General features: G+C 40.5%; 1 protein-coding gene across 4 annotated transcripts in view; it reads left to right on the top strand.

The window, feature by feature from the left end:
• ARMC9 (armadillo repeat containing 9) overlaps window positions 1–25,242 on the top strand; it is a 65,771-nt gene extending 40,529 nt beyond the window's left edge. For 3 of the 4 annotated variants that reach the window (XM_032698527.1, XM_032698523.1, XM_032698525.1), the window contains 7 exons: window positions 670–728; window positions 5,981–6,085; window positions 7,231–7,346; window positions 11,142–11,266; window positions 14,477–14,603; window positions 18,503–18,675; window positions 22,026–25,242. In XM_032698527.1, the coding sequence (XP_032554418.1) occupies window positions 670–728; window positions 5,981–6,085; window positions 7,231–7,346; window positions 11,142–11,266; window positions 14,477–14,603; window positions 18,503–18,675; window positions 22,026–22,048 (728 nt within the window). In that variant the 3' untranslated portion in view covers window positions 22,049–25,242. The remainder of the gene's footprint in view (window positions 1–669; window positions 729–5,980; window positions 6,086–7,230; window positions 7,347–11,141; window positions 11,267–14,476; window positions 14,604–18,502; window positions 18,676–22,025) is intronic. The other variant, XM_032698526.1, reaches the window with a different exon arrangement.
• Window positions 25,243–25,935: the final 693 nt, after the last annotated feature.

Here is a 25,935-nt window from a genome sequence, read left to right as displayed (position 1 = left end):
GCTTTCGGAAAGAGAAGACATTAAAGTTCTAGCTTGTAAAAGACATTACAGTTGTAGCTTGTGACAGAACAAATAAAGTATTTAAGCACTGTATACTGTTCATCAGGATTATGGAACTGCTCCTCTTCTACCTGGGAATGGTATTTTTAAGAGGCTTTGTCTGATTGGTGAGTCCAAGTAAGTGCAGTTTTACAGCATAAGCCTGGCTGCTTTTTCCGAGGAAATAATTTTGTCCAAAAGTTACAAGAAGTATTCTACATGAGTACTAACTTTTTATGTACAGAAGCAGTATAATATTGAAGTGTTTGTAGGGAGAAGTAGGGTCTTTTATTAAAAATTAGTTGAAAAATAGACAAACTAGCAAGTGCACATTCTTCCATTCAAGTCTTGTCAGTAAATACAGTGAGACATCACAGTGGGTTTTATGAGAAAATAAAAATTCCAGAGTGTTTATATTTCTGCCATTTTTCCAAATATGAATTGATTTTGGTGATTTCTAGAATGCTTTATAGGAGCAAATGATTCCAATAGTTGTCTGGAAAAGGATGGGGCATCTGTATGAGAAGCAAGCTAACTCTTGCTCTTGTCAAAGTGGGGTAATAATGAAATTCTGTTAAGTTGTGCATGTACAACTGAACTTACATTATTTTGTGGTTTTTTTCTTTTTAGAAGAACCATTAAATGATGGTATTGTGTCTGATGATGAAGAGGAAGAGGAGGATGAGGAAGTAAGTATAAAAGCCTTCTGGCACCTTTTAGAAAAATCCTTAACCTTCTAACCAGAAAATATTTATGTCAATAAACCAGACTTTGTTTTTTGGTGGATTTCGGTTTTGTTTTTTCCTTTTATTTAGTTATTCTTGCTTTAGTAAGAAAATTGGATCTGTTTCCATTACCTTTTCTTCATTTGAAGTCCTACTGTTTTCTTTTGGCAACTCACCACCTCTGTGATAACTAAAGGATTATAGCTTGACACAAGTGAAGAGATGAGGAGTTACTGTAGCAGTAGAAATCTTGCTTTCAATCAGACCCATTTCAGGAGTTAAAAGTAAAGGAAGCAAATGAACCCGTATATTACCAAGACAGTTTATAAACAGGTTGTCACTTTTTCTTTAAGTATCGCTATCTATTCTGGGTGTGACTTCTTTTGCTGTTTAGAAACTTTGAAATATATTTAATAAATTGCTTGAATGTAATGAAGAAAAACAGTAATTATACCTAAGGAATAAGTCCCGTGAGAAAATAAAATTTAAAAAAATGAAGTAAGCATGAGAAACTATATCATAGTAAATATAACATGGTTAGCTGTGTATTTCTACCTCTGCTAATAAATGAATTTTATACCAAAATTTCAGCATTTTTTAAGAAGCTGTCTTCAGGGATTAATGGGAGTAGACAACACAGCATATTTGATCACCTAAATTAACAAGCAGAGCAGGGTGTGAATCATGTGAGGGAAATGTTATACCTACTCTTCACTGATGATGTTGCCATTTCTACATTGCCATAAGTGCAGAGAGGGGGCTTGAAAATACAATGTCAGCAGCTGTGTGGGACTTTTATCTCAAAGAAATCTACCACGTTGCCTTTTTCTTTTATTGAGAAGTCTTGCTTGAGAAATTTAAAAGAACAACTATGGCAGACCTCCTTGGGACAGTATTTGGGCATACTTAGGTGTGTGTATGTGTGCACATACATTTATAGCAGTATTTTGCCCTGAAGAAGTCAATGATGTTGAGAGTTAATGAACTGCAAAATGTTCTTGTATTAAAAATATTACCAGAGAACATATTTACTGAAAAGCAGGTTCTTAGATAAAACGTAAGGTTTTTATCTCAACCAACGAAGAATAAGGCACATAAAATTTACTAAGTCAGTTGTGTTCAGTAGCTCCTTGCACATTAATGGAAATTATAGTGACTGGTGACAACCATGCTACAGTCTAAAACTTGCCCTGTTACTGCAGGGTGCACGTTGAGCATTTTATGTTTTGAAAGCAGATAAAAATGTAAATATCCCGATTGTAACAGGCGTAGTGTGCTCTCAGCTGCTTTGGGGTGAAGCACCTTGCAGGATCCAGCCTTTGCCTGGCAGTGTCCAGGGAAGCCTTGCACTGCTTGCATTATTTATCTACTTTCTGTGTTGTGGCACAATAGCTGGTGAATACAGTGAACTAATCACCCTTGTGACTCTACCTAAATTTAGAGCTATGTGGAAATTCTAAGTTTAGAGCTAGAAGGAAGTTTTGTTTAACAATCAGCTCTCCCCCTTTTGTTCTAAGGGGGTACAGTTAACTTTTTTTAAATAGAATTAGATTACTGTAATTGTTTCACCTCCTGCAGTCCTGAAGTCACTTTTTGGTAATCTTTCCACTCCTCCCACCAAAATCAATGCTTGCCCTGGAAGATTGGCTTCCTGGGGACTAATCACTAGAACTTCCCTTTGTTTGAAATGCTGCTTAACACCCTTTAACTGATATTCCAAGGCTTTGAGTGTCTTAGATATATCCTGAGAATCGCTTGAACTTCAGTATACTTCTTTGAAGGATACTGTCTTTTGTTGGGAAAACACATAGATAATTAACTCCTTCCTGAAAGGTGTGGCATTGATTACATGATAATGTTGAACACTTTCATCGCTTTACCTGCTCTTGGGAGTGAAAGGATGAATTCTGTTCAGTCATACCCTCTAGATGAGTTGCTGCTGCTCACAATCCCAGCCAAGGCTCTAGGTCAAATAATTTTGAAATGTGTTTTTGCCACTGAACTACCATGTGATTTAAACAGGCTTCTGGCACTTCTTATTATTTGACTCAAAAAATAACAGTAGGCTTTTGAAACAGAGAAGTGTCCAATTCCAGTTTTTCATTAGCTTTGCCAGTATATTAAAAAGAAAAGGTCTTGTTAAACGAAGTGTAAAACTTTTTTTAGTGTAACATTAATTGCAACACATTTTAAGTCCTTATTGCTCCTGGAAACTATAATTCAGTTCTGCTGCAAGGACGCCTGGTTTCTTAGTCCCTCAGTTTAGAAAATATACTTTACAAACAACATGGCAGCAAAATGTTGTTACTTTGTTAAATAAACAAAGATTTGTTGACTCACTACCTCAGTGCTTGGAGGCCTTTTGTGTTTTGGAATTGCAGTGAGTTATTGTTCTCTGATGGCGTTCCGTGATAACATCTGATATGGTGATCTGGCAACAGAAAGTTTTGGAAAACTTTATCACCAGTCTTGCCTTTACTTAACTTTTAAACTACTGCAGACTGAATGCATTCATTCCTCAGTACGGATACTTACACCTTTAGAATTTAAGAAACAACAAACAGACATTCTTAGGAGCCTTAGTTTGCAGGTTTTGCCCCAGCTTTTATTGTTTCCAAGAGCATGTGAAAGTTCCTCTTGCTATTAGAATTACCTTTCATGGATTTTTTTGCTTTTATCTGTGTTTAATTTAGCACTGATGAATTCTCTCCTGGCTTTGAGCAAATCTTGTGGTAATGACTACTTCCTCCTAGATACTGTGGCCAAGATGCAGTTGAACCTGTTAGAGGAAAATTCTGAGATTTCTAAGAGTATCATACACTCAGAAATTTAAGATTCTGTACTGTGTGATACTGGAGCATATAAGCCAAATAAAAAAATATAAATGTGTATACTCTTTTTAGAAATAAATTGGCTTTTGAGTTTGTCTGGTGTGCTTTAAGTTCACTAGCTCAGGATACACTGACTCCTGGAGCACATACCCAACTTTGAGACGTTGCCATCTGGGGTGTGTTGAGACCTACAGTCGGTGTGTGTTTTCTGGTGCTTAATACTCTCTTGACTGGTCTGTTAAATACTAACTTAATTTATCTTCAGTATTTGATCTTTACATTTTCTTTTTATTTTACTTGGACCATCGTAAAAAGCTGCTTGTAAAAGTGAATATGTGATACTGCAGCTCTAATTCAAAAGTTTAGTTACAAGCTGGAGCTGTGTTAGATAACTGTACAGTGATGATTTATCAGACACCCTCTGATCCACCGTCACTCAGCACCTGGCAATAAAATCAGTAAACTGCAGTGTGAAAATACACTTCAGCTAGAGAGCACATCAAAAGAGAGAGAGCTTAATCCCAGGACTTCAAGCCATTACATTACAGGGCTTTGCTGCCAACATCTGCTGCAGCCTGTGAGCAGTGCTGAACAGGGCACCAATTGTGTTATTTCAGTAGGGGAATGATGGCACGTCGGGCAAAGTTCTTGTTTTGTACAAGGAGACAGAGCAGGGACACCTTCAGGCTCAGTTACCTGTTATTTTAAATAACATCAGGGAGCAAAATTGGCTGCATTAACAAACCATGTAAAAGAAAATTCCATCAGACCTATTTATAGAGCTCATCTGTGCAATTTCCCCCTCTCCCCCCCCCAAAGTACAATATATTATGGACTTTGGAGTGTGAGTTTTTGTTGGTTTTTTTTTTTGCTTTGCTTGATACAGATGATTGTTGCCTAGTCTACAAGTGTTTATATTTCTCCCATTATCTGGGTTATTTTTCACACATACCCAGATTTTCAGGTAATTAAGAGCTGATGGTAATTTATCTTGCCTTGGAGAGAAAGGCAGATTGAACATCTTCTTGAGGTCCTATACAGCCTTATCTTCTATGGCTGAGCATCTAGAGAATACATCTTTAGGAGGATAAAGAGGATTAACAATCTGGTAAATTACAGAAAAATTAAGATACAGAAGAATTAAGTTTTTTAATAAATCCATACATGAACAAATACATTATGGAAAAATTGTACTCTAAACCTTGGAACACTGTATATTTTTGGCAGTATTTCTGTAAGTACTACAGTTCTTCACATGCGGGCATCTGATGTCTCTAAAGTTTAACTACAGCATCAGAAACACCTGCACAAGGCTGTGGGATGTGACTTGGGACCTGTGGGAGGCTTGTGCCCTTTCAGAGCTGCAGTGGAAGACCAGACAGGATATTTCAAAGCAGGACTGGATGGTGCCTTGGGCTACTGAATTGAGCCCTTTGTGCCTGTACTTTTTACCTCTGCTTGACATCTGTGAATGAGAAGGTGATGAGCAATGAGAATAACTAAATCAAAAATTATGGGGTTTAAGCCATTTGATACAAAGTTCAATTAACTTGAAAAAAAAGGCAAGCCTGCAGAACTCTGGGGAAGCCAACACCTACTTGTTCCAAGCGGTGGTAGTCTTGTTGTTTTGCACCAGACAAAGACTGGAATCAGTTATCAGCCATTTCCATTCTAGGAAATACCTCCTCTGTACACACTTCTAATGTTTTTCATGGTTTTTTTGTAGAGCACTGTCCAGGCATCCATGTTATTGGCTAATCTTTGTGGCAGAGGGTATTTCTTACTTTGACTATGTAAAGCTAAGTCTAAATCTCACTAAATTGAAACTGCTTTTCATTTTCTTTGTACTCTGGGGCTCATTAAAGTCTGGTGGTTGTTGTTTTTAAAGGAGTTTATGCCAGGCTCTCTACATTACTATTACAATATATCTTATTAGAATGATTTCTGTACTTTTTCTCATTTACTTTTTCTGACAGTCATTTACATTTACTGTCACAACCTGTTTCAAAAGCAAAGCACATTTTCTTCATGTGGAGTGGGTCTTATTTAGGGTATCTTGTGCAGGACAGAAGAGAATTCTTTTTAGCAGCAAAGCACTGCCTTGTTCTTATACTACTAGTTTTGGTTTGCTGGAGGAGTCCCTCAGACTTTAAAATTTCCTGGCTCTGTAGGACCTGCAGATCTTCCATGAAAGATTAATCACCCATAGTTATTCTAGAAATAGGTACTGGAGAGTGAATTCTTGGTAGTTTTTACTTGAAGTTGATTACATTTGGGTTTTGTGTATGATATTTATATCCTAAAGTACTGATTCCAAGATATTTGTACCAGCCCCATATTATCAGCTTTAAAGCTTCCTTGCAAACCTGCGTGTTGCTGTTGCAGGAGGACCATGACATCATGGAGGCTGATCTGGACAAAGATGAGGTTTTGCAGCCCCAGCTGGGAGAGCTTGCAGGGGAGAAGCTGCTAACAACGGAGTACTTGGGAGTAAGTACCACTCATTAGATTATTGAAATAAATTAATTTGCTGGATTAAGTGTTTAATTTCAGTAGTTTCACCGCTTTCTTCAGTTTGTTGCTTGAAGAGCCAGGTGCTACCCGCATAGCAATATGAATCTTTCACAGTCTCTGCAGGAGCTGCTGTTCAGGAGAAGTAGAACAAGTCTGGGAAATGAGCTACCCTTTCACAGGGCGTGGTCAGGCTGTGGCTTAATAATAAGCTACAGGCAGCCTTAGGGTTCTAGTGCTACATCAGTGACGCTCTGGTCACACAAAGCAAAGTACTGAGCAGGTTAATACTGGAACATTCTGCTGGTCTGAAATTATTTTGAAAAAAAAAAAAAAAGTTGAAAAGTTAACTGCTCCTGCAGGCGTTATGCCGGATCAAGTATTGTCTGTCTTACTTCAAGCGGCAAAAAGCTATTAAGAAAAAAAGCATAAAGTTTGTATGAATGCCATGTAGTGTGCTGTGACTAATCTGAGATATTCAGAGGGCTGAGCACTTCTCCTATGAAAGCAAGATGAGGGAGTTGGGATTGTTCAGCCTGCAGAAGAGGAGGCTCCAGGGAGACCTTATTGTAGGGTTTTAGTCCTTAAAAAGGGCTACAAGAAAGCTGGAGAGGGACTTTTTCACGAGGACATGTAGTGACAGGACAAAGGGGAATGGCTTTTAAACTGAGAGCAGATTTAGATTAGATATAAGGAAGAAATTCTTTACTGTGAGGGTGGTGAGGCACTGGCACAGGTTGCCCAGAGAAGCTGTGGATGTCCCATCCCTGAATGTGTTTGAGGCCAGGTTGGATGAGGCTTTGAGCAACTGGTCTAGTGAAAGATGTCCCTGCCCATGGCAGGTGAGTTAGAAATAGGTGATCTTTAAGGACCTTTCCTATCCAAACCATACTATAATAAATGCAACTCTATGCCTTCCAGATCCCAGAGTCCAATGCTGCTGATGGAAACATGACCTGAGATAAAATGTCATGGAAGAGCCTACAGTGATTCCAAGCAGTTTTATCTAGTGACACCAGAATGTGATTTAGTTTCTGATGCAATGTTTCTACAGAATGTTCTCTGTGGCTCCAGTTACTTGTCTTTCCACTGATTTATTTTTTTCTTCATTTTCTGTGTATCAGATAATGACTCATACTCCAAAAACTAAGAAGAAGCTATTTTCTGGTGTCCATCAGAGTATAGATGAGCCTCTCCAGAGACCTGTGACACCAGGTTATCACAGAACTGCCTATCTAATGTAAGTCCAAACAAATGAGACCAAGTTGAGTTTTTTAAGCTCCTTTAAAAAGCAAAACAACTACAAAGAAAAAAACCACAACAGTGCCTAATAAATAAACCTTCCCTACCTAAAAGTGCATTGCCATTGTCATTCCTTAAAGATAATTTCAAAAAAAGGAGTGGAATATTGTAGGCAGAGGAAGATCCATCGGCTGAGGTCACATACTTGAAATAGTTGAGTGCCTTAATTTCTGAGATGATACCTGTCCTGCTCACTGTCCTGACCGTGGAAGTAAAATACCAATGAGATTTCAAATTTAAATGATTTTTTTACTTTCAGTTCCATTCAGTTTTGTATTTGGTCAAATTTAGGTAGCTACAATACAGGCAACTGTTATTGCAAGGATTTCATGTTTTCATTTCTGTGGATACTTAATCTGAGAGACTACATGTCTAACAAAGGATGAATAACAGGTACTCAAAAGTCACAGTATCGATATAGCCGAGTGTGTTAAAATGAACAGGTAACCTGAAACAGAACAGTGCAATGGAGTCAGATGTGGCTCTTAGAAGAACCAACCATCAGCGCTGATGATTGTCCCATATCATCCCCCCTGCCACTGTTTGCTTTCACATTCATATTTTCTTAAGATACATTTCCTCCTCTTTTCAGTGTGGAAGATGGATACAGAGGACAGTGAGGACTGATTCAGGCTGTAGTTACACAGGTGTAGTTGAATCTGACTGAAGTCTGTTGTTGTTTCGGACAAGGAGTGGTTGCAACTTTATCTTGCCCATATTTATTCCCTCCTACTGTCTCGTGCTGGCATTAGCATTCCTACAAGCAGATGATCTGACTAGGAGCCCTCCTGAGCCATCCAAATATGTCTTTTTGGCAGGTGTACTGTTTGTATGGGATTAAACATATTAGGTTACCAGGGCCTTAGAACAGATAAGTGTAACGTACCAGATCTGAGCATGGAAAAATGACCAGATGACATTTATTCTTTTAAAAAGCCAGATGAAGGAAACATACACTTCCGAAGCAGAAAAAAAAGAACCTTTGGCTATCCCAGGGCAGAATTTGTCTTGCAGTCTTAATTTTTATTCTGAGTACTAGCCTGGATAAAATGGCATCTGCTTGAACATGACATCTACTTCATCTGCCTGGTATAGCCTGAGTGTGAATTTGGTGTTCTTACTTTGTGTCCTTTCTCACTGTGGTCAACGTTCTGCACTATCATACTGTCCACAGCTTTTGCAAGACCTCTCCCTATGTGTTAAATCTGTGTGTTTGTATGTCACCAGAAAACAGCAGCTAATTAATATAAGCTCATATTAGTAACATAGTGATTATCTCATCTTTTTCCTGCAGTCCTCCAAAAGAGCTGCAGGCCTTAAAAATCTAGCCTAGCTAAAATATGACTAAACATATGTTGCCACTTTACTGTGGGGTCAGTGTTACAGAGTTCAAGGTCCCACTTTCCCTGTGCAGTATTTATCCCATGGTGGACTAGGAGACCTGGGCTGATTCTGTGGAACTGGCTGTTAGGACAGCCTTACAGCCTATTCAGAAAGTATTTTTTCAGGAAAAAAATCGTAGTTACCACTGAAATGTCTAGGCATTACATTCCTGCTTTGTAAGCAGAGGGAAAACCAAGCTTGTGAGAATGAATTGACTTTCTTATGGGAAGTCAGAAAAACGGTGGCAGACCTGTGGGAGTGGCTTTTTATTTCATGGTGCCATGTAGTGCACTGCAATTTACGCATCAGAAATAACCTCTGGAAGCGATCTCGTGCCTCTCTTTACCACCACCTACCCGGGCAGTGTGTTTGTTTAAGCGTCCCGGGATACTGGAGTGACGCACATTTTGGCGGAACTTGAATCTCCTCAGCTGAACAGTTGTGCAGCTCGTGCCTCTGCAAGACGGCTTCAGGTCACTGCTGGAGACGAATTAAAACCACATTTCTGCCATACTGGTTCTGGTAGCTTTGGGTCTAAGAGAAGTGTTAGTTTGAAGGTGTGAAGCAGCCTTTACAGGTTGCCCCACTGTGCAAACTAGGAAGGAAAAATGTAAACAGCAGAAATCTAACGAGGTGAAAATATCTGAAAATTAATTTCCCTCCTGCTCTGGCCAAATGGTAGAAATAATACGAGTGTTTGGTGCTCACACGTTTAAGTAGGAAACAAGTGATACCACCCTGAATGAGAAGCTTGTCCTTTCTATCCAGCTAATTTGTGCACAAGAAAACTGCAGTGAATAGATGAAGACATTCTCGAACTACATTTTACAGCAGAAAAGGACAGGCTTTGATGACTTTTATGCTGTTCTAATTTTAGTACTAATTCATTGACTAAAATGAGGAAATGCTTGCTTAGGAATTATTGCGAGAGGAAGACAGTAAAATCTTATCTGCCTTGGTTTGAAAGCAATATCTGAACTGGGTGTATTTAAGTGGCTTGTATCAGATGAAAAGTTATGAAAAATGTTAAACACTTTTGCCTCATATACAACTTATCTACCTGATAAAATCCAGGACAGTTGATCTGAATTATCTGAAATTTTTGATTCATCAGAGTAGTTAAACTACGTTAAAAATTTATGTAAATGCTTCCATTCAGAATTGAAGTGAATATAACTTGTTTGAATTTCTTCATGTAACACTCCACGTAATATATTCCGTTTAAAAACATCATGAAAGAGGAAGCAGTTGGAGATATTATAACGTATCTCTTTGAGTTGTTGGTTCAAACCTCCAAAAGGAGGAGGAGGGATGGAGATTTCTAGTGCTGAATAGAAGTATTCACACAGAAAATTAATGCAGAATAGCCACTGCACATGTAGCAGCTATTCCATGCTAATTTTTCTATGACTTCCCAGTGCAGACAAGGCTGTAGTTACTTCAGATGAATTGTCATGGGATCCCTGTATGGACAAGCTCTTGCTGTATGGAGCTGAGGGAGTCAGGAAATACTGGAAAGCTGCCTTCTTTCTTTTTTTTTTTTTTTTCATTTTTCCCTCCTCTTTAAAGACTTGCTGGCTGAGATCACTCAAGGGGGATTGAACTACTTAATATTCTGCTAGCTGTTCCTTAGAAACTAATTGAGCTGTGAAATCATTAACTGCCTCCTTGGACTGCATCCTTTTCACTAGAGATATAGTTTAGTTACCTTAACCTGATATTGGGCAGGGAGCTTTCTGTGTCTGCCAACTTCTTTTCACACATTTTTTCACACCCCTCTTGCTTTTGCTGTGTTTTATTGCTTACTGTTAAACAGTTGTGCTCCTGTTCTGTCCTTCAGCTGCTTCAGTTTCTCACTGATCCACCTCTCTTGTGAAATCAAGAGTTCTACTTCTCACCTACTTTGTTTTAAGTCTGTGTTGCATACTGCTCTTTAAAGTGAGATCCTTGTAATATTCAGGAGTGAATCTTAAATCCTTGAAAAAGCTAATTTTTGAAGACCTCTCAGGCCCATTTCTACAGTCTTTTTCTTTAAGTGTCATGCTGGTATTTTAGATCTTCAGACTGCAGGGAGTTATGATTTCCTTTCCAGTTACAGTTTCCTTTCCTCGGCTCTTTTATTGCAGTAGGAATTGCAGTAGGAAAAATTGTTAATTTCAAATACATCTGATGTCAGCTGGTTTAGGGGAGCTACAGTCAAGCAGTTATGTCTTTAGCACTGGTTTGCAATATGAAATATAAAATAATTTCAATATCTACTATGTCATTACAGGCAATTAGAAGAAATTAGAATTTACTCTCATGCAACTGTACTGTAAGCATTCACCCTGCATTCTCCTTTCTCCTCCAGGCCAGAAAACGATTCCAGTTCTTGTCACGATGGAGATGAGAAGCTGCAATCTCCTCCGAGTGGTCATTCTCCCATTTGTGGTGGGAGCCAGTCCAGCATTTCTGACCTCTGCATTTCCCCTTCATGTAAGGATAGTCTGTGAATGCTGTTGTTAATTGCTGATGCCTTTCTTGACTGGGGCAGCTGTTGGGGCCCTGGCTTGTGTATTGTAGATTAAGATTTTTTTGTTGTAGTGTGGAGATGTCCCTCTGTTTATAGACCCTGGGTCAGTCTGCAGGACCTTGGTGCACACAGTAGACTTTGGCTCGAGCTGAGTGAATGGCTGCAGAAGGTAATCTGTGGTCAGCAGACACCAATGGTTTCACTTGCCTGGCTCCATCTTGTTTCCTGTGGAAGTGCCAAGGATCAAACCAAGGGCTTCTGATGCATGAAGAATACTGTATTTCACTCTGCAATGTCCTCTGCCGAGGGAAAGAGCTGCAGCCCAAAGACAGTGCACTTCCCAACAGGCAAAGCCCCTTGCTTGATCAAATATACCCTTGTTTGGATCTAAATGAATCACTGTCTGCTGGCACCTGCAGGCTCTGTTGGTTGGACCTCTGTGTTAAAGTTGAAGGCAGCTGCAGTTCTCTGCTTCGATTTGCAACTGCATTCAGACCATCCAAGGTTGTGGAGGATGGGCAGCCTGATGCTGTGTAGTTGCATTGTGGGTGATGCTGCTAAAGATTCTGCCCTTGCAGCTTCAGCTGAAATGAATGCAAACTCAGCTGGGCCTGAGAGCTCAGAAACATGTGGTGGAATTTAAAAGGGTATAGACTTCTGAAATACTTGATTTCTGAATTTCTGATATGCACAAGATCATGGAACTTTGAATGTGGGAGTTTCAGCCTTCTTGCAGAGATTCATTAACATTTTCCAGTTATGGATTTAAGGTAAAATGTTCAGCAATCTTAGATAAAGGATCTTGCAGCATATCCGGGACAGAATTATTAATAGGTTAAAACAAAGTGTGCCTTTACTTTGCTGAAAAATATGCTTTGAAGCAGTAAAGGAAGAGCATACTTTTTACTTTCTCTTCTATTTTTTTAAATTTCCTAAAGGAAATGAAAGGGATTCTGAGAAAAGTAACCGAGGCCTTGCAGACAGGAATTTGCTTGCGTAATGCCTTAGGGCTGATAAATACAACATGCTGAATGGAAGCTGTATGATAGAAACAGGTGAAGCTCCTGCCCAAGATGGGCACTTGAGTTCTTGCTATTGTGTAGGAATGAGAGTATCTGTCCTCAGCTTGCTGTGCACAGTAACACCTTGAGTACAGCTGAGCCCATCCCAGGGCTGCAACTCAGGTCAGCAAAGACTGTAAATTAGTCAAAAGCATACTGACTTGACAGTTTTCCTATAGAGAAGAAAATAAGAATGGGTTTTTACATGCTCATGCTTTGTAAAGGAAGTTAAGCCAAGAAGATATCGAAAGTGTTCCTATTTGCTGTTTTAAAGTGTAATTGGATGCAATTCCTAAGGCGTTATGCAGCCATTCAGAGCTCAACATGCCTTCTGAACCACATCTTGATAATATCTTGCCAGTAAAATGCATTCACTCATCTCTGTCACTTTTTCTGTGCTGCTGTTGCTGTCTGATAGTTTACTTGTAGAGTTTTGTGAGGAGTTTTAAACAGAGAGCCTCAGTAAGTCAGCAGTGTAAATGGTGTTAATTTTTGATGAATATTGATTCAAAGCCTTCATACTGAAGAAGTTCCTGCCCACTTTAATGCTTCATATTGCCAGAACTTTGCTTGCAGCCTATGTCTAAAAGTTTATCTGTTTTCAGTCAAAATTAAATGTAGATGGCTACCAATAAAACTACTGGATTATACTCTTTTTTGCAGGTAGCCAGTGACATATGTGCTTGTCTTTCTTATCTTTTGGGGCTTAGAAATGAGGAGTAGGAGAAGATAAGTGAAAAAAGAGACTGCACTGCTGGACCCCTTGGTTGTTATGTCAGTGACAGGACTTTCATTCTACATAATGATAATTGAACTGGGTCTTTGTGTAGCTCCTGTTTTCCAAAGGGCAGTGGGGTTTGTAATATTTAAATTGGAAAGGCTGTAATTTAAGACAATGGAAAATAAACCCTTTCTCTTCTAGTGCCTTCTAAGATACAGCAGGGAACAGTACATGACAGAAAGGTGTAAAAATAATTGTACTACTTCTAGAGGCCCTCGTCATGCCCTGCCAAACATCTTTACTGTCCAGTAGATATGCAATTTGTTGAGTTCTGATCTTGGTCTGATGGTTGTTCTGCAGTACCAGAAAACCGCTCAATTCATAATATGTGTTTTCCAGGATCACATGAATGCTTTGGGACTCAGTTTCATACAGGCAAGTCATGAAATGAATAGTAAGAGATCAAGAGTGAAAAAACAGAATAAAAGCTTCATGTGAACAATTAGCATCATCAAGCTCATATCTATCTCAAGGAGGCTAAATTTAGCCTCAGGAAATGTTGATCCTCTTTTGTTTTCTAAAAATAAGAACAGTTCTTAATGTCCTCCGTGCCTGGAAATATTCAGCTGTTCTTGGGTCGATCTGACTTTGTCTGGGTCTGTCCTCCCTTTTTGTCACTTTGGTAAATCAATAATTCTGGCACTTTTCCTTTCTTGTCTCCTGTGAGCAGAAAACTTGTGGACTAAAGATGAACCCTGGTCATCTTACTGCGCTTATTATGCTGAATGTCAGACAGAACACGTGCTGGGCAGAGAAATGCTTGTCTGACAGTGACCTGATCTGCATTCATATCAGCATGTGAGAGCAAATCAGGACGGCAGCCTGTCCTGAGCACAGCAGGAATGGAGTTAGGCATTTTCCCTAAACTTTTATTGAACTTGCACATCTTGATAGCCTTGTGTGTCTCAGCAAACTGACTGTACTTCACTTCCCCATTAATGGAAGAAAGCAAGTCTGACAGAAGTGTAAAACACTGGGTTTTGTCTGCAGTGGCTGTGGATGTGTACAGAGAAGTGCAAGTGGTTGAGTTGCTGTAGTTTTAATTAGATAGTGGACATTAGCTGATATATGTGAAGTGATGGTCTGCATCCTCCTATCCCATTGCTACTGCAAAGTGCAACCAGTTTGTTTTCCAGCCACAGAGGGCTGGAATTAACACAGTTGCGGTTATTTTGCTCAGGTGATGAGTTGTAGTGTACTGCCACACTAACTCAGTAGCCTGCTAATACCTCAAGGACTTCTTCATACAGCAGGAACTGTGACTTGATTGTATTTCTAGTAAAACTGTAAAGAGAAAACTGTTCCCTGAACTGTGTTTCTTTTTTAAATAGCAGTTGAAATGAAGTCATCTGAAGTATTCTCACCAGGCCAAAGAATGGACCGAAGCATCCCAGCTGATGACAATATCTTGTCTTCCCAAGACTTCACCGAGGACAACATCAGTGGGCAATTGTATAGGTATGATTTATCCAGAGGGTATCTAGAAGTATAAGAGGAGTCTGATGGGTTTTACCAGCTAATTCCATGCTGCTGTAAAGACAGTCTGTGAAGTCATTTGATGTATGATGTAGTCTGGCCTGAGACAGCTGTGATGGTGCTTGCCAAACAAAATACCCTTAGCTGTGCCAGAGGCAGCTGTTCAATTTCGAAGCCTCTGGTTCAGAATGGGAGAAATCTCAGGCAAGACATTATTAATGAACTTCACATGCGTGCTCAACGCAGTCTTCTGCAAATAAAACTTCCTGATTGCTTCCTTAGATGACTCGACTCTAGCCCATGAAAAATCATTTATTAAAGAAATAGGTAGGACTGTGGGAACAGGGCAGGAATTAACTTATCGAAGGAAGAAAAATGAAGCATTTAAAGTGGATTCAGGGTGTTTAAACACTCTGAGTTGCTAGCACTGCTGACCAGAGTCTCTGATTTATCCTCTAGATGGATATAGCAAAGGAGGCAATATTATGAGGTCACCCAGCGATGGGATTCAACTCTTCCTTGAAATTATTCCTGTTAAATGAAAGGTCTTGCTCTCCTTATCCTGCTGGTACCTTGAACCCTCTGTGAAGCTTTTGTCATGTGTACAACTGTGATGTTATATATTGGATGAGAACTAGGAATTCATTAGCAATTGGACCAAGGTTACCAAAGTTTCAGGGCCTGCATGTGTCCTTCAGACATTAACAGCTTTTTCCTATAGCGAATTTGATTGGGCCAAGTTTTAAACAGTAAGTGTAGAGAAATTTTAAAAGCAAGTACATTCCAGGACTAAATCACAGAATGGGTGGAGATGTGTTAAAGGAAAGGTTTTACTAGCTCTTTATGGACCTGATTTTTCAGAGGTCTTGATGATTTGTGTCAGTTAAAGCTCTAGCACTTCTGAAAACTGGACTCTCTGCCTATAACTTTGTTTCCTTCAGGTCTACAGATGCCTGTGTGTGGTTTTGGGGTTTTTTAGGAGGTTGGTGTGGTTTTGATTGTTTGGCTGGGAGGTTTTTTCCCAATTGAGATGTTTCCATGCTGAGATCTGAGAAATTACATATTGTCAACAAATTATCACTGGTTTCAGCTGAAGTACTTAGTAGTCATAACTCTGTCCCATCATTACTGATTTTATTTCTGTTGTCTGTTGTAACAGTAGCTGAGCACATAATAGAAAGAGACCGTGAAAAGCTTATGGCCAAATGGCTTCCTTTGTGATGGAGAGAGATATTATTTTTCAGGCTTTGGCTTGCAAAAAACAAGTCAAATTGGCAACATCTTTCCCCCCACTTTAGTGAGGTGATTTGCTTCTCTACAGTCATAACCTGTTATTAAAAAGGCATGTCCCTGGTGATCTTTAATTTTTCTTAATAAATGTATGTCTGAATCTCAGTCATGGATGGGCTTGCTGGAACTGAAAGCACAGGTGCAGTATCCTGCAGAGGAAGATAATATCTTTTCACCTAGTACTTCCTTCGAATTTGTACAGTAAATTGTATTTCCAAATGCAGCCTCGAGTTACGGATATGGGAATGTAGCCATTCACACAGTCCAAGCTAACACAGGGTTTTCTATGTCAAGGGTCTTTTGTTAATATGTTGGTGTTGCAATAGCTAGACCTGCCTTTCATTCTTTCACTCCTGTTCTTTAATTTGTTTGCATAACAAACAGAACTAATAAATCACTGCTTTGCTCATGGTTTTGTCCACTGTAAGAAATGTCTCCTTCCTAGAGGCAAATACCTATTAGGTAAATACCAAGACTTTCCTAAGGAGGTATTTATGAGAAAAGGAGGGCTGAGTTGGAGTGGGGAAACAGTAACTGCTCTTTCCCCTCTTACTTACCAGTATGAATTGGGAATTTAACTGCACAGAGATAAGTGAAATTCAACAAAATCAGTCTGAGAGAAGAATGAGACCCTGGCAGTGACATTTCTGTTGCAGTTGTTTTATTTCCACAGGAACAAATGATTATTCCAGCTGATGCATGTCAGACTGGCAGCTGCCCCGGCATTGCTATTCCCTCCCTGTTGCATTTTGATCACGTAAGAATATAGCACTATTGTGCTTTTTAGCCAGTCAAGGATAAATTTCTAGTGGACTTGAGTTTACAGTTGTGACTGATTGAAAAAGCACTTTTTTTATTTGTGACTGGGTCTGGTATTATCATAATAAAGAACTTAAACTCTGCAGGGCCTTCTTAGATCTGTATTAGCTTTGCTTTTCTGATGATCTGGTAAAATTGGTCAAAAGTCCAAGTGTATTCTTGGAGAAAATGGTCTAATTCACCTTTGTGTGTTCCTGTCTCATCTCCTAATTGTTGAATTAGGGAAAAAAACCCTCATTTGTGGCTCAAAAACTGCTTTGAGGCTGTTGAATCTCCCTTTTTTATCTACCTAAGAATATCATAGCACACATAAGATTATCATGAAGAGCACAAGTGAATTGAAAAACCAATTCACTTGAATTAGCTCACTTTACCGAAGTGAGTAAAATGACGAAAAAGCAATAACAATGAGACTGTTTTATGGAGAGAAAGATATTTAAATATTTCTGTGGTCCACGCCTTGGAGTTCTATGTAGACAATTTTACTTTTTTGAGTTTGTTTTTGCTAGTATGTTTCTGCTGCCATCTGCCACCTCTTCCTTTGAAGTGAGACAAGTGTTAACACTTGTAATACTCGTAGGTAGAGGGCTGCAGAGATGGTTCTTAGCAGAGCAGTTGTTATCGTATACAAATGCAAAATACAGGCAGTAATGCTGTTTAAAATACAAAAGGAACACTTGCTCAAATCTCCGTGCAAGGTGAAGCAGGGCTGTGGAAGGGCTAATCAGCACTGACTCAGCAGCATTCCCAGGGGAGGAGGAGAGATTAAATATCTTGAAAATCCTCCTAATCACCCTTTCTGATTGTCACAAAGGGTTCTTTTGGTGGAGTCAGTAACACGGAGACATTCCATTTTAATCACTGCTCTTTGGATGGCACCTTTTTGGATCTCCTTTGACTCTTTGATTTCCTTTTTTAAATATGATGAGCTTTTTCATGTAACTATTAGTTCAGTCCAACTTTTTCTCCTTTTAAGAGAAAATCGAATCACTACTGCAAACATTAATATAGATTCAGAAGTATTTTAGAGCCTTGCTATTTCCTGGTAGCCTCTATTTTTGTACCTGGGAAAGAATACATCCTGGGAGCAAGGAAGAACAGTGTATCCTCACACAGTTATTGACTAAATTTTGAAGAATGATATTCTTGCAGCACATACAGCCTGTGAAATAGCAGCAGATGTTTTATGTTCTCAGTGTGAACAAGGAACCTGTGTGCTTAGGGAATTTATTTTATAGATGCCATCACAGCTTTTTGCTCTTTTGACAAAGCCTTCAGGGAGTTCTACAGATCTTATCTCAGCCAGGAGCCAGGGAGGCCGCCTGTGTCTACCAAGACTGTGACCTATACCTGGCAGAAATTATGGTGTCTGTGCCCTAAAAGGATGTGTTCCTGTGCTGTAGCATATCTGTGTATTTTTTCCACCTCAGAATGAGTCACTGAATGTGATAAATACAATGGAAAACAGGCTAAAGATCAATTACTGATTTGCAGGGAGCTTAACTGAACCTGTTCAATCCCGTTGTGCAAAGAATGAGGTTTGAGTAGGATAGAGAGGTCAACAGAGCCAGGTTAGAGGCTGCACAGTGAGTACATATCCCAAGGCAGTACCTGTGGTGCCATGTTCTTCTCCATTTGCAGTCTCCTTGAATTTTGAGCAGCCTGTCATGCTGTCACAGCACAGCATGTACTGCAGGTTTCACTTGGTTGCAGACTTACTATGCATACATATTTCTCCATGCATTGCTAACCCTTTCCATCTCCTCCTACAGCGAGTTTCCCTCAGCCTTCACCAGCAAACCTAAGATCCCTCGCACTCCAGAAGGGCAGAGTACGAGCCCTAGAAAGGGAAAGGTCCCAGCCATTGCCCCTCAGTTCTCTCAGTCTGGACCCCAACAAACAAGCCGTCCCAGCTCCTCAGGATCATCCACAAGGAGCAGACAGAGTAAGTGGAAAAAGTCATCATTCTATTTGTCATTCCTTGGGGTGGGAAAGGAGGGAGCACTGTAGAAACTCTTTAGGAATGAGGTCGTAGGCTACTAATGTGCCAGGAGTATATGACATTGTACTTGTCGTCTGCAGGATGTACAACCATGTAATTACACCCTGCTGAACACTGCTCTTATTTCCAGGCTGTCATGTGAGCAGTTACAAGACATGCTTTTTCTTGTCTCTGGGTGGAGAGAAGTGGCCCAAATTCTCAGAAGTTTTTTTCAAAGTTTCTGGTCTCAGATTAGACTTTCTCTAGGTGTCATCAAACTTTTTCCTTTTCTTTAGTCACTTGTTCACTCTGCTGTGTAACTCGTTTAATGTTCTTGAATTTGGATCCCTGGGTGTGCCTACACTGCAACTGAATGTAGACCAGAGTCAGGCAGTTCAGAAGATGGGCTCAGGGCAGCCTGGTGAGCAGAGAGCCGAGCACAGTGTGCTGCTTGTGGCAGTCACCATTCTTCTGGAGGCTTGTACTTCAGAACCACACGGCTGTGTTGTGGCCTGAAAAAGTTTAAGCAGTACTAGTCTGCAGGCGCTTCAAAAGAGAAGAGGGCTTTCATTTGAGGTTGGAGGAAAAGGATGGACACTTGCTTTAAGCCAGGCAACACAAGCCCAATAAAGTGGAAATGTTGATCTTGGATACTCACACATCACTAAACACGTGGTCTGTTAGCTGTGGAGTTTTTTTGGGATGGGGAGGGAAGAAAGATGCATTCTTCAGTAATTAATAAGCTTTTTCCCAGGAGTGTGGATAGGACTAGCTGGGTTCAAATACACCTGGGTCTCCACCATCAGTGAAAATGGCAGGAGCTATGTATATCCTTGCTTCAAATGCATTGTAACAAGTTCAGTGATGATTATTTTATCACAATGTAACATCAATTCTGTTATTTAACTGTAACTGTTACCTTGAAACATTTCACAAAAACATAATAACTAATACCTTCCCAAGAAATTCAAGGTATATATATATGGTTAGTTCCTCATTACAAATATGGAAAATGAAACTAAGAGATTTGAAATAACCTAGTAAATCAGTAACAGGGCTGGAAAGAGCATCCTAAATCTTCTGTGTTGCTCACTCTTTTGTCATTCCACACAGTTGCATGTGCAGGGAAATAGTGTGATTTTATTCAGGCAGTGCAGGTGTGGCAATGGAAGGGAATGTCCTTGGTGGTGGAAGGAGGTTTTGACCTAGACATTACTTGCTTGAACATTCCTGTGCTGAGGTAATACTGCCGGCTCTTTTGGCTTAACCTTTGCTGCGTGTGCCCCATGTTTCACCTCTGGCATCAGTGCTTTCTGTTTCCTGTGACAGCAGCACTGTTCTGCCCTGACTGGCTGAGGTGTAACACCCAAGAGTCTGTCTCTAGTTCCTGTTTCGGTTCATTCCCAAAAGCATTAGCCTGTTGAAAAGAAGCCCTGATGAAGAAAGGAAAAAGCACAGTGTGTGTGTGTGTCTGTGTGTGCACACAAAAACTCCTCTGCATATTCTACTTTCTCCAGGGCAGCTTTACATTCCTGGATATGTGTGTCCTACGAAAGATGTGACATATACATCTTGGTTCTGGAGCAAGATCCTTTTCCAGTGGCACAGTGCATAACATATTTTATTTTCAAATTGCATTGAAGTAGGTCATTTGGGTTTCTCTGTGGCTTCAGTATATGTGATTTGTTAGTCCAGACCCTTGAGCTCTTCTAACTTTTATTGGGTAGGATATGTCTTACAGTATTCCTCTTCTTCGTCTGTGCATCCCAAAGCTGAATGTATAGCAGGCATCCCACCTTACTATGTGTCCATTTACCTTTTCTCCAGATTTTTATCTTGGGATTCCAGGTTATCATTTTCTGTCTGTCCACATGTGCCATGAGACAGACTTAGCATCAGCAATTGAATGTTAAAATCTTCCTGCTAAAAATAGCAAAGAAATTATTTTGCAAACAAGTCATCTTCCATCACTCTGTGTACATGTATCCAGCCTTGTTGTCTGCTGTCACAGAACACCTGTTAGTTCTTGTCCATCCTCCGGGGTTTTTCACACAGATGTTTGTGGTTGGGAAAAGTGAGATGAAAGTTATGAGAACCAGATTTTTAAAGGACTAAAAAGGGGCTTTAAGTTCCTATGTTAAAACTTGAGGTGATTCTCAGCTGTTACTTGAAGGTGCATGCAAGGTGAGCCCCTAATGTTTCCCTACTAAAGCTCTATGCTACTGCTCCTTTAATTTCCTGATTGACTCATCTGTAAATCCAAAATGGTATCAAATGCACAAATATCAGCAATCAGTAGATTTCAGCAGTTGCTGCCTCCATTTGCCTGCTGCATAGGTACATAGGTTTTTACATATCAAGAGACTCTGTTCCAGTGGAAGACTATCTTTAGTTTGTGAATTTCTTGGTATTTCTGGAGAAATGCAGGTTTTTACAGATGATGGACATGATGAGAAAAAGATGAGTTTCTGATTGTACTTGCTGTGCTCACTTATTTTAGAGGCACATTTTTAGCTTGATTTTAATATTTATTATAGGTGTATTTTCTGGAAACAAGTTGATTTTACATAAACCTAGCTGAACTAGCTGGACTGCTCCTCTTGGAGCATGGAGTGTGCGGAATGCCTGAGGAATGCAGAGGAAGCACAGGTACTTAGTTCAGCTACAGGCCTGGGGCTGGATTCCTGCCTGAGATGCAGCCAGCTGCTGTTAGCTGAGCTCTAAAACTGTACCTTAAAGCAAAACCCAGGCTTCTCCAAATAAAACCAACCATGCTGGGACCCACCGTGATTTCCACTTCGTAGCTGGCACAGGGATGGCACTGGCAGCATGGCTGGAACACAGAGTTCCAGAGGGAACAAAGGGACCTCCAAATTTAGACCTTTTCAACTGTGCTCCATGTGGACATGATTGAATGGTTTAATCTACCCTGTTCCTTATTCTGCATCTATTCCAGGCAACCCTTCGTGGACATGCTGAAGCTGTTTGCAGTGTACCAAGTTCTATCTAGGGCACATTGGAGCTAGGGCAGTACAAAACTCTCTACCAGAAGAATGAGGAATGTTTTTTGTCGGGAGTGCGACTGGGCCCTGGTGACTCCCTTTCAGTTCTTTCTGTGTCCCTAGACAAGGGGTTGCCATAAATATGTTCTGCATTTTTAAGTTGCGGCATTGGGAGATAAAGTGCCTTTCTGCATGGTTTTTGTGATGTTTGTGTCCCTGTACAGGTCACACAAGTGTTGCCCTCAGGCAGCTCCTGTCTTGTGGTAAATCCTACTTTCAGCTGACAGACTCTTTCTTGCTGTTTTTCTGCAGGCAGCCAGTCCTACAGGAAGTGAGAACAGTTCCTTTCCTCGAGAATCACCTGTCACATTGTTGAAGGACAGAGCCAGCTTCCTGTAATGAGCTTTACTGGTGACCTGCGGAGCAGAGAGTGAGGTTGTTGACACCACATGGCATTCGCCTTGCACGATGATTCCAGATTATCTGATGGGATGCGTCTGTTGTGGTCTCTAAAGCTGGCTAAGACAAGGGCCTTGTTATTACAATTCAAGGTCTCAGCAGCAGCCCAGGGCTGATATGGGACATGGATACAGTCCCAGTTCCTCTGATAGTTTACTCTAAAGTGACATTGCCACCTTGAGAAGAAACTCTTGCTCTCTGCCCTCTGTGTCAGAGTAAATGGCCCTTGGAGACAGTATGTAGAGAGACAGCAGAGGGGTCTGACCAAACAACTGTCTTTTTAACATATTGTTTGCTGAACCAGCCTGTCACTTGCTGTTTTTTAAATTTTGCCTTTGTGAATGGCTTGGGAGGTATCTGTGTTCAAAGGATCTGCATTAGGAGGGACAATGTACATCATGTGCAGAGCCTTTACTGCCTGTAGCAGTGATGTGGGGTGAGATCTGTTTGGCCTCCAGAGACTGAAGAAGAAGTAGTTCATCAGCTTCTGGTTGACCTGTAGCAGATGAAAAACACTGTGACAGTGTCCAAGGCAGCATCCATGTTCACCTCTGAGGATCTGATCAGCAGCTTTAACTGCAGCAATTATTCCTATTTCTTCATTCTGCATTTTTTCTTAATTCTACTGTAACACATTTGTGGAATGAATAATCCATTTTTTCCACTGGAACGAAGAGCTTTGCTTCTTCATAGAAGAAACCATGAAAATGTGAACAGATCAGAAGCAACTTTCTCTTTACATGTGACTGTGGTCAATCTTCTTTGGTCTTTGTTGGGGTTTTTTAATGTTCTTTACTTCAGAGCTATGTCTGGTTTTGTCTTCATGGAATTTGTGCTGGTTCTTGGTGAATATGAAGTGCTGGCTAGGCAAGAGAGATCAGGAAGCCCTCCACCAAATAAAAAACACAGCAGTTAGTGCTGCCAGTTGATTACAAAGCTAGTGCTCTTTGTTTTTTCTCTCAAAAGTAACAGTGACCAGGAAACACTAAGTCTTCACCGAGGATTGGATTTTCAGTAATATCCCCTCATGTGACAGCTGTTAGGACACATAAATGCAGTTTACATTGGAACTTGGCTGCTGCTGAGGCAGAGATTTACAAAAAGGAGGCAGACTTCAAAAACGAATGCTTTAACCGGTAGGAAAAGGGGGAAGGTAAGGATTTGGTTTTGGAGTTTCACCTTGAGAAACAAACAAGTGGTACACAGCCTGAAAGGTAAAGCAACTCCCACAGTGACACTGCCTTCCCCTGCAGTGAGGAGTTGTTAAGCCACTGGTCATTTCCATAGGACCAGAAGAAAGCTTTGTGCTTCTGCCGAGGTCTTGAATTGTGCCTCTTGGTGTGTTGTGGCAACTGAAGAGCCAAGGCCACTGATGTAGTTGCCATGAGACCCACTGAGTTCATTGATGCAGTGTCAGATGTTTGCAGAAAGGGCTCCCACACACAGGTTCAGGAAACCCCTTTGGATAATAGACTTTAAATTGGAATTGGGACGTTTTGTAGGAGAAGACATCCTCTAACTTAAAATCTGGTCAAATTCATGTGGGAGTTACAATTTACTACACAGTACCTTCAGGGTGTCCACAGACCTAACACGAAGCAGGCAGAGTACGGGTGTTGCTTTAGCTCCCAAACTACATAGGACATGAAGTGACTATAGACATTTGATAGCCCCCATCACATTGATCCCCATGTTAGACAAAGAAGTCACAGAAAATCACTGACTTGTGCTTAGATCCATCTGCCTCCTCTCAGAGCTGATCAACACCATTAATGGGAAAATGTCCTCTGGTTCACAAAAGGGCAGTAATGGAAAAGCCGTAAAAGCTCACCGTGTGGTTTTCCAGGATAGGCAGCTTTTCTCTTTCCTCTGAAATTCAGAGGTTTTTCCATCATGTGGTATCAATGGCCAAGTTGTTAACACTGAAGTGCTAAGCACATTCATTTGCATACATGGATAACACAGAATGCTCCAGCAGTGAATTTTATTTATTTTACAGCAGTGCTGAGTTTCATGTTGGAGCAGATCTGATTCTCTGATGTGGAGAGCAGCTTTTGAAAAGTGTTGAGTACAGACTATTTTTTTTTGGGGGGAGGGGAAGCAACAACCTCAAAACCTCACTGATTTTATAATGAATTGAGATCAAAATGTTATCACTCCTTTCCAGTCACCTGAGGGTGGTTGGTAGGTATGGCTACAACTGCTCCAGCAGATCAAGATTCATGAAAAACCAAAATGCATCTTGCTGAATTGGACTGAAAGGAACAAGCTGAAGTACGTGTACTTGTGTGTGTCTTACTCAGGCCTGTTGCAATGCAGAACTCTGTATGTACATGTTTCCATGTTCAACTCTTATATGTTTTGGCATGTGAGTATGGAGTTTGAAAACAGAGAGTATTTTTTATATTAATGAATGAGAGACTTCATTTTCCAAACGCCTGAGAGAAACTGTGGATAGCTAGAAATAATTATCCACTGAGCAGTAATTTGAGAGGCCAAGGAAATAACATGTCCTCCTTTCCCTGTCTTATTCACAAAAAGCCCCTGTGATGCCAGAAGGAAGGTTGAAGCTAATGAAAAATGTCAGTTCTGCCTTTGTTCGTAGGACTCCACTGTTCAGGGGGGAGAGGACCCTGAATGCAGGTCAGTAGCACACACATAGCAAATTCAGCACCTCACGAAACAGTTGTTGAGTGTCTTTTGTATAAGCCACGTAGAGGCTGCTGCCAGATTCAACACCCCTCTGGTAAATTCATAACAGGAGCAGTGGAAATTGCTGCCTCAACAGGAGGGTGTGATTGCACTTTGGCTTGTGAATTCGTTTACAAAAAGCAAGTACAGTTATTGCTAGGACACACAGATCTGCAGGTGAAGTTTTTCTGGGACCAAAATCCTGTGTGGTGCTACCATGCCTTTTGGATGTAACTTCTGTATATTGTGTAATTTTATTTATGGACAGTGTTATTTGAGACAAACTGCATAGGTATATATAGGTTTGCACAGAACCATCATTCTGTACGAATGCTTTAAAATTATCTGTCAGTGACTAGATAAAAATGCTTCTAAAGGGCTTTTTTTTTTTCCCCTTCTTTCTCTTTCTGACATGTTTGTTTTGGGGTTCATGAACTTCCACTGTGTGCATTTCTTTACATTTCACTCTGGTTTATTATTGACAAATTCTGTCTCCAACAGTTTTATCTCCATCTAAGTGGAAAATACAGCTCCCTTCTGTTCAGCCTGGCCTGCCTCTGCAGAGGCAGCGTTGTTCACTCAGAAGTGTTGCAAAGCAGGTGTGAGCCACTCATTGTTCGTGGTCTCTCATGAGGAGAGCCCAGGCATGTGGGATGCCACCAGTGACATTGGTTTGGTGTCAGAAGTATTATTTGTTGTATGATTTAGTGTGTAGGGAAGACAAGCAAGGAAGTTCTCTGAAAGGGAAAATATTGCTGTATTGGGGAGGGACAGTGGTTGCTTGGTTTGGCTTTGAGTTGGTTCCTTTAAACAAACTTTGCCTAGTCTTATAATCATGGTGGAGATTGCAGTGTAGAGATAAAAAGCACTGCGTTATGTTCATGCACGTCTTTGAGTAGTGGTAGCAGACAAGCGAACAGGCTGCCTTCCTCCCAGGTCATTAAGTACATCTAGGCTTGCCTTTTAGCTTGGGGCTTGAATTAGCCTTTGAGACACAGCTTCTTGGCAGTTTGGGCCATGCTCACGCTTGCAGTCTGGCTTGACATTGGAACAAGCCCTTTCCCAAGAAAGG

The sequence above is a fragment of the Chiroxiphia lanceolata genome, chromosome 10 (assembly GCF_009829145.1).
Source record: "Chiroxiphia lanceolata isolate bChiLan1 chromosome 10, bChiLan1.pri, whole genome shotgun sequence".
Classification (NCBI taxonomy): domain Eukaryota; kingdom Metazoa; phylum Chordata; class Aves; order Passeriformes; family Pipridae; genus Chiroxiphia; species Chiroxiphia lanceolata.
The sequence above is the reverse complement of the archived record's forward strand: the minus strand, read 5'-3'. Positions and strand labels throughout refer to the sequence as shown.